Here is an 8,424-nt window from a genome sequence, read left to right as displayed (position 1 = left end):
AACATGGAAATCAGTCAGTAAAAACTCAGAATTCTCCCCAAAATTAAGGATTGAAACAGTGCTGCTTAAATTTTTTACGTATTTTTAAATCTCTCCCATTGTGATTTACTCTTTCCAACCAGTTATCTCTTCTTGAAGTTGACTATACAGTTAGCAAAACCTATCAAATCAAGTTAAAAAACACTGAAGCTTCAGTTTTCAAGGTATCTATCAGTGTGACAAAGCTGAATAAATGTGAAGCTTTATAATCCAAAGCCGATACTGTGCTTCACAACATTTGCTTATTACCACTGAAACAAGAGATTTTACTTGGATGCTTATTGTCTTCTTTCTACCCAAGTTCTTCCCCACAATCTCGTGGTGTGACAGCAACCCCAAGCCTTTCTTTGCCCCACCACCCTCGAGACTCTTTCCCTATCTGACCTATCATAAAATCCCAGACTACTCGCTCTGTCCTAGTAAGCCTCATGGCAACTCCTTCCCCTTTCCTAACTAGTTTAAAGCCATCTCAATGTGTCACGGTGTTATCCGTGACAGTGACCCAAGGGAAACCGAGAAGGGAGAGAGGAGAGAAAGAGAAACTGCGTCAGTGGCCGCGCGGCAGCCTGAGCAGAGCCGCGCTCCGGGGGGAGGGGGAAACAGCGGGAAGAGATGGGTCTACAAGAAGACAACGGCACGATCTGAGAAAGAACGGTAACTTTACTAAATCTAATAAAATTGAACAATTGAGAGAGAGATAAAATTTCCAAACCAAAAGCTGTGAGCTTACGTTAAGGAGGAAACTGCAGGGGAAGCACACGTGCTGAACCTCCACCGCAGCCCAGAGGAGCCCGCCCAGGCAGAGCTGCCGCCTGGCATCCGGTGCGGAGCTCCGCCCCTCTGCTGCTCCCACAGCATTAACTCCTTCACTGCTGCGTGATGCTCTGATGTGGAATACCGGCATCAACACCACAAAACCACAACACAATGAGCTGTGCTAGCTCTTGGGCTAGAATCCATTTCCCTCTTAGATAAGTGACAGTCATCTGCTGCCATTAGACCAGGTGATGAGTAAATCACCCCATGGTCGAAAAGCCCAAAGTTCCTGTGCCTGTACTAGCCCTGCAGCCACTTATTAATTTCCTGTCTTTTCTTAGCCTGCTCCATGCCCCTTGCAGCCACAGAAGGAACATAAGAAAATATCGGCTGTGCTACTTGACCAACCACCCTAAAGCCCTGAAGTCCCTTTTGATAGTTTGCAGGCTTCTCTGAGCCACTTCATTGCTACCTGCCCGATCTATCAGTAGTGGGTAGTAATTAGAGGAGAGAAACAAATCTGGGAGTTCTCCTACTCCCGCCTTGCCCAGGCAGCTGCAGACTTGGGCATTCTGTGCAATCAGAGACCTGAACAGCCACATCCTTGGGCAGGGTCTCCATCTGAGTCACCACAGTCTTTGTGGGACAAGTCCGTTGCTGGGTGCAGACCATGTCATTGTGGCTCTGGCCGGGACGGCTGCGAAACAGCAAACCTCAGTGATCAAGCAAACATCATAGATTTTTGAATTTCAGTAAGAATGGGATATTTATTGACTTTTACCAAAAGAAAAAGTGCAAAATTAAATTGTTCTAAAACTAAAGAATGTACTAAAGAATAGTTTTCCAGCTGAAATGAGAGCCTACTTAACTGGCATTTCTTCACATTTCTCTTTCAACTGACAAAAGGGTTTAAAAACTTCAGCTGTCAAACCATTTACCTTCTTGTCTGAGAAAATGGTAGAAGGTAAGAATCTCGGTGTGGTTATGATGGAGAATAAGCTGACTGAATTGAAGTGTCTACTCAGGTTCTTTTCTCTAATGATAACTGCAGCCTTTCTACTAGATAAGCAAAATGTAAGACAAGGACTACAATTATACATTTCCATGGTAGTGCAAACAGAAAAATGACTTAATCTTCACGCTTTGCAGAAGTAGCCAAAACTCCCTTTAATGTGAAAACCACATCTTGACCAAGCATCATAGGAAGTACCAGGAGAGCACTGTGAGAAACACAGGAGACATTTAAAGGGAAACGTGAAACTAATGCGAGATTAGATTTGAAAATAAAACTAACATTAACTGTCTTCTGCTAACACTCATTTACATTCAGCATTTCATAATGTATAGCAAATACCATATTTTTCTTTTTCAAGCCAATTTACTAGACAATGCAGTAGAAAATACAGATAGAAATAGCAGCATAGTTTTATTATAAGTTTACCTGAAAAATTTGCCTGAGGGCATTTTAGATTTTAGTCTTCATCATCCTCAGCAAGTTCAGTTTCTTTGTGCACCACTACTCTTGTGACAGACATGTCAGGGTGCTGTTCTTTGGCTTCTTTGATTGCCTGTGCCAGAGCCTGCCAACAAATACAAAGCATGTAGCTTAACAACAGAAAGAAGCGTTAAAGAAGGGGCCAGAGAAAAGGTGTACAGCATCAGCAACTTCAGGAATAATTATTCAGAAGTGTGAAATTCCTAAACGTGAGAGGGCAAGGAAAAAAAACACAAAAGAAACAGAAAACAAAGCAACAGAACACACTACTGTAAAGGCTTCAAAAATTTATTGAGATTTCCAGAAAGTAGCACATAACCATACAGTCCTCCCTGTATCTTTTCTAGCTTACTCCAGATGACACTAAGTCCTTTATATAAGAAGTTTTAGAACTTTTGCAACAGACCAGGCAAACAAAGACCAAATGAAGATGGTCCTGTTAACAGGACACATATGCACTGCGTGCATTGGTACAATTACTGATGTTTTCTCACGCGATAATCTTAGACATTTGTAACTGGTTTGCATTTTGCAAGGTAACAAACGTAACCTACGTAGTACAATGATTTAAAAGGAAGGGGCTGCTGAGACTTAAGAATCAGGGCTGATGAAATGATGAACAGTGAAGAAACCTTAAGGTCTTTTTAGGCCTCTAATTCCTTAAATTATCAGTGCTAGCAGCACTTGTACTCTGAAACTCCAATCTAGAATATTCTTTTCCTACCAAAAAATGTTTTAGTAATGTAGGGAGCAAGAAGACAAAAGAATGAACATCCATCGTGCAGTTTGTGCTTCTGAAGAGCTCCCTATCTACTAAAGAAACTGCAACAGATTTCTTAAATTTGTCATGAGCTGCTCACTACTTTACATTCAAGTGATTAAATACATAAAAATTAATTTCATTTAATTTGCTCCATTAACTACTTATTTCAAAAGAAAGAACATCTTGGAGAATGGTTTTACTACAAGCACTGTCTAGTATACTGAAAGTATTGTGTGACCTTTCCAGATGTCCCAAGAGCATTGTGTAAAGGCAGACAAGAGCAATGCCTAATGCTGAACAACCCTATCATTTAATTAGAAGTTTCAAGAAGAGCTTGAACTTGTCAAGAGCCACTTTCTAGCAGCAGATCAAAATCTGAAAGCTCCCACTATATAATACTAAGAAGTTAAATTAAATTCTGTTGAGTTGTGCAGCTTTCATGAAGTTAGAATTGGATTCACTGCAACTTTACGTATAAGATAGGTTTTTCCATTTGTATTATGCAGTGACTGTTGATTGACCTTTTCACTGCTGTTTCTTAGATAAAAAAATCTGTAATCATCACTACAAAGAATAGATAATCACAGTATTATCTCATTTTTTTGTGTGTTCTTCTTAAATTCAGCCTTCTTAATTGGGCAGACAGAAGTAATTTTAACCTTTATTTCTAAGCCCCATAAAACAAAACTGCTTTGGTAATAGAGATCAAAAGCACTTATATATCATTCCTTCAGATCAACAATATTTTTTTAAATAAAATTCTGTAAATGGAAGTAAAAAAATGATTTCACATATTCAAGCTGTTTATGTCTTAATATATTTCAAAGCTCTTACTTGAGATGAGTTCTGCATTTAGATGTTGCTGACTAAAGCAGCAGAGACTTCAATCTATCTAGATTAATGTATCAAAATAGATTTTAGTCATGCTTTTCCTTCCAAATGGCAAAAGCAGCACTAAACAAATTGGGACTCTTCCAAAATAAGCAATCCCTTTAAAAACAGTATGAAATTTACTCACTCGATCTATAATGCAAAGTTACAAATGCTTTTATCTCTCAGTCATACTCTGAAGACTCTCTATTCACCAAATACCACAGCTAAAAAAATTGCTGCGATGAACAATCTCAGGATCTTTCTACATCTTCACATTCAACTTCTCTACCTTTCTCCTGTTTGGGGATATTTGAAACATTTTCTAGGTCCCACTGAGCTAGTGGTAACACACTAAGTGTTAATATAGATACTCACCTCATCATGGTCAATATCTGCATCTCCAGTAATGACAATTCGTTTCTCAATTCTTGTTTCTGATACACCACCTTTAACCATCTACAGAAGGCACAAAAAACAAGACAGCACTTTAGTGTAATTAGTCCTTACAGTCACAAGCATATTCCTTTTCTGTATCGAAACATGTATATTTTTGTGTCACTAGGCTGCAGTTAGTTGTAAGTATTTGTGGTGCTAAGTCATCCTGTTCTTTTTCAGTTACACAGTTAGTCACCTGCTAGTAACTGCTAAAAGAAAAAAAAAACTTGAAAACAAGCAATACAGAATTCCTTTTTTTATTGGAGTCCAAGCCTTTTTTTATTGGAGTCCAAGTCTGAATAGATCTCAATATGCAGACAAACAGGAACTCCAGGCTTTTCCATTATACAAATCTGGCAGAAAGAAAAATTCCAGGAGTCTCTCCTTCGATTTCAATCTGTCCACCATGGGCCTCTTATTCTTTAAATAATCCCACATTCAATAAAAACACGATCTGGTTTTTAGTTCTGTAGTTTATATACCCCACTAACAACAAGTTTCCAATATTATTTCACATTGAAGGAAATAACATCATGCTTTTTTTCCTGATTTTTCACTGTAATTTCAGCATACAGAAAAATTCTCGCAGAAATGATTTTTTTATGTTAAAGACAAGAGTTGGAAACTTTGTTATGAGGGAACACCTAACTTGGTACCTAGGTAAATGATGAATAAAAACAATACTTTTGTATTTCTGTCATACTCTGGCATGAAATAGGAGACTGAAACAGGTGTCGTGTTTCCATTTCAAGTGTGGAATGCAGAACACAGTTCAACACCAAAATATGCTTGCAAAGAAGAGCAGTGGTATGGTCTGCTCTGCGCTCTAAACCTAGCAGTACAAAGGACGGTGAACACAGAGATGAAGAAAACACCACTTCAGCACATCCTTAGAAAAGACACCATGAGCAAGGTTTCTGTGAACCCGAGATAAATCAATGACGTTAACAAAGATTCTATAACACCATGTGATGGAAGAGATGAACTTAAAACCCTATCAACGTTCTCCTTCCTGAACACAGAATAAGACCAACGTGAAGTACTAAAAATAAATCAGTAAATCAGTATCACCTTTTCTGATTTCCCCACCCTGTTCCCAGATATTCCTGTTTATTCATTAAGGCTCTTCTGTTCAAAATCTGAGTACAGAAAAAAGACAACTCCCACATGTGCTCGGAACTAATCTAATCCACTTGCAAGTCAGTTTTCTTTGATAATTTAGCAGATATAAAAGTAGAAGAGACTTCATGATCAGAAAGAGGTTATCCATTTTACCTTTGTGATGTGTGTTGTTGTGGTGGTAGAAACTGACTCTGAAGTAATTGTCTGTGCACTCAGCAGCACACCAGCACTGCCACCAGCACTTCCGTCAAACTGCGAGAAAAGAAATAGCATTTTTGACATCTAAAAGCTTTGTTTTCAAAGGAGATTTTAAAAATTATTATTATTACTAAACACATATTCTTTATTCCAATTGGAAATTTTAAATAGAAGGCATTTAAGTTTGCAGAGTCTGTGCAGACTGTTAATATTTATTATAGTGGAAACTTTAGGATTGAGTTAAGTGCTTCCTTCAGAAACAATGATACTATTTTAACCAAGTTTTCAAAACTAAATGAGTTACACATTTGCAGACAACTAAATTATCCAATCAACAAAAAATACTTCCAGAACTTGAGGAGTAATATTGTTCTACTCACACACATATCACTTAGCTCCTCATAGCCAACCTATAATCTTAGTTGCTAGAAAAAGTACAGCTTTTTGAAAAGCATTCCTTCAGTGTGACTTATCTGGGACTACAAATCACTGGAACAAAAGCCAACTTTCAAACAGTATAAACCACTCTGCCACTGTACCTGTGGAGATTCGTATGTGATGGTTTTAGTTTCTGTTTGAACAATTGGAACTTCTTTTGTGGAGATTTCAGTTCTCTGCGTGGCATCTGAAATGGTTACCATCTCTGTTTTCACTACTGGAGGCTATGGTGCAAGAAATAAGCAATCAACTCAAAAGACATGAGAAGGAAGTTTGTAAAGTGGAACAAGAAAGTAAAATAAAAAATATGTAAGAAGTCTAAGGGTAAGATAAGTATTTGACTCTTTTCCCAATTGAAAAGCATGTAATAAGTAAAGTGAAATGAAATAAATGCATACACACAGCAGGAAATTCTAATCTAATAAGCTTTGTCAGTATTCCACGTTTCAGCCAATCGTAAATATCACAGAAGGTAATTGATAAAACCCAGCTGAAAGGCATTTAAAATGTGTAAAAGAGCATGAGTAGAAAAACAAGTGTTTGTGTATAAGTTCCACCAGATAAGAAACTGATAGCTACCTAAGACAGATAAGCTTCACATCAGAATTAATCTTGGAAAAATATATAGCTATCTTTACTAAGTCAAACTGCAGATAAGGACAAGAAACTTCAGTAATATAAAAGTTTGACTTTTGAATATGCACTACTGGAACAGAAGAAACAACTTGAGACACTTGGAAGGAAAATCCAGACAAAAAGTATTTTCCCTTCCCTCAAATACTCTTGCACACATAAAAGCCCTTCTGGCCTCTCTTCAAACAAGCTATGCTTTAGGAAGTGTGGGCTGCCTGTTTCCAAAGGTCTTATAATCTATTTTTTCCACGTCAGTTGTCAGAACACCTGAGACACTATATATAGAAGGCAAGAATAGAAACGGTTGTTCAAGTGCGTGCAGGGTGAGAGAGCCACTAATGTAAGATAACCAGGATAAACAAAATAATCCAACTGTTGAGAAAACACACTAAAAGATCATGCACACATTACGAAGACATTGCATACCCACACTTTTTTTTTTATTATTATTATGAAGGTTACCTAATATTACCTAATAAAGTACTCTTCAACCTTGTTTGGTTAAAATCAGCTGATTGCGACTGGAACTAACCTATGCTTCCCTAAATAGTATAATAGTAAACATATACGCACACACACACTGAAACAAACACTAACTCTAGTCTATAGTTTTGTAACACTTCTTCAAAAGCAAAAAAAAAAAAAAAAAAAAAAAGCAAGAAAAGCAGTGAATAATGAGGGAAAAAAGAAACAAATTTGGGATGGATGTCTTCTAATTCCAACTGCCAATAATTTTCTATTACAATTACATGTCATGGACGTGCCGAAAACAACTGACAAATAGACAAGACGAGACTTAAAACACTAGAAACACAAATAATAAATATACGTTGTGTATACGTATATAAAATAAGGGGGGTACAAAAAGGAGATGGCAGTCTTCGGAAGGCTTGCTTTACTGGTGACTCTCAACCAGTTGTAGCAAAAAGCCAGAAACCATAACTGAAGGAGACAGAAATTCACTGCTCATCAGTGGTTTCCCCTTCCAAATGATCTGAATCTTGTTGGATGCTGTAACAGCTGGAAGAATAGGAGAAGAAGAAAGGCAGGTACGTTTTCACCCAAATAAATCTCTGCTTAATCTAGTTGTCAATCTGTTCTACCATTTACCTCAGAACAACAAATTATTTGTGGTGAAACATCAGTGTCAACATGAGACACATCTCCGTTGAGTTTGAGCTGCTCCTCTTCCTTTTCTTCACCTAAGTCTTGCTTCATTTCCTCTGACAAATTCTTCTCTTCTGTAGGCATGGTAGTTGCATTCTCCTGAACCAAATCTTCAGCTGTAACTTGTGTGTGCTCAGCTGGTACAGTTAGCTGACTGCCTTCTGGTGTGGCTTCCACATGCTGTATTTTTATTTCATGTTCTTTCCTTTTCACATCTTCCTCCTCTTCCTGTTCTTCCCTGATGACTTCCTCAACAGCCCTGTGATGTGGCTGGTATTCTCCCACCTCTTCATCCTCACTCTCACTACTACTGCTGCTACTACTATCTGATGGCAAAGAAGAAGAGTCCTTTTTCGTCAGTTGCTCCACCTTACATGTTTCCCCAGCATCAGTGGCAACTTGTACTTTCCCTTTGTTGGTCTCGTCTATGACTAGTGTTTCTTCTATCCCAAACTCTGCCTGCTTCTTCTCCTCCACTATATCCAGAGTCTCATGTGAACTCTGC

The 8,424-nt window shown here is 38.0% G+C and overlaps 1 protein-coding gene across 9 annotated transcripts in view; it reads right to left on the bottom strand.

Moving 5' to 3' along the window:
* Nucleotides 1-2,236: 2,236 nt before the first annotated feature.
* The window catches only part of EPB41L2 (erythrocyte membrane protein band 4.1 like 2), a 94,689-nt gene continuing 88,501 nt past the window's right edge, over nt 2,237-8,424 (bottom strand). For all 9 annotated transcript variants that reach the window (XM_065733999.1, XM_065733932.1, XM_065733950.1 and 6 more), the window contains 5 exons: nt 7,863-8,420; nt 6,221-6,343; nt 5,637-5,735; nt 4,302-4,382; nt 2,237-2,375 (listed from right to left, as the gene is read on the bottom strand). In XM_065733999.1, the coding sequence (XP_065590071.1) occupies nt 2,268-2,375; nt 4,302-4,382; nt 5,637-5,735; nt 6,221-6,343; nt 7,863-8,420 (969 nt within the window). In that variant the 3' untranslated portion in view covers nt 2,237-2,267. The remainder of the gene's footprint in view (nt 2,376-4,301; nt 4,383-5,636; nt 5,736-6,220; nt 6,344-7,862; nt 8,421-8,424) is intronic.

The sequence above is a fragment of the Cyrtonyx montezumae genome, unplaced genomic scaffold, assembly GCF_038088225.1.
Source record: "Cyrtonyx montezumae isolate F1298 unplaced genomic scaffold, pur_monq_1.0 scaffold_0, whole genome shotgun sequence".
NCBI classification, from domain to species: Eukaryota; Metazoa; Chordata; class Aves; order Galliformes; family Odontophoridae; genus Cyrtonyx; species Cyrtonyx montezumae.
This window is presented reverse-complemented; position numbering and strand designations above follow the sequence as displayed.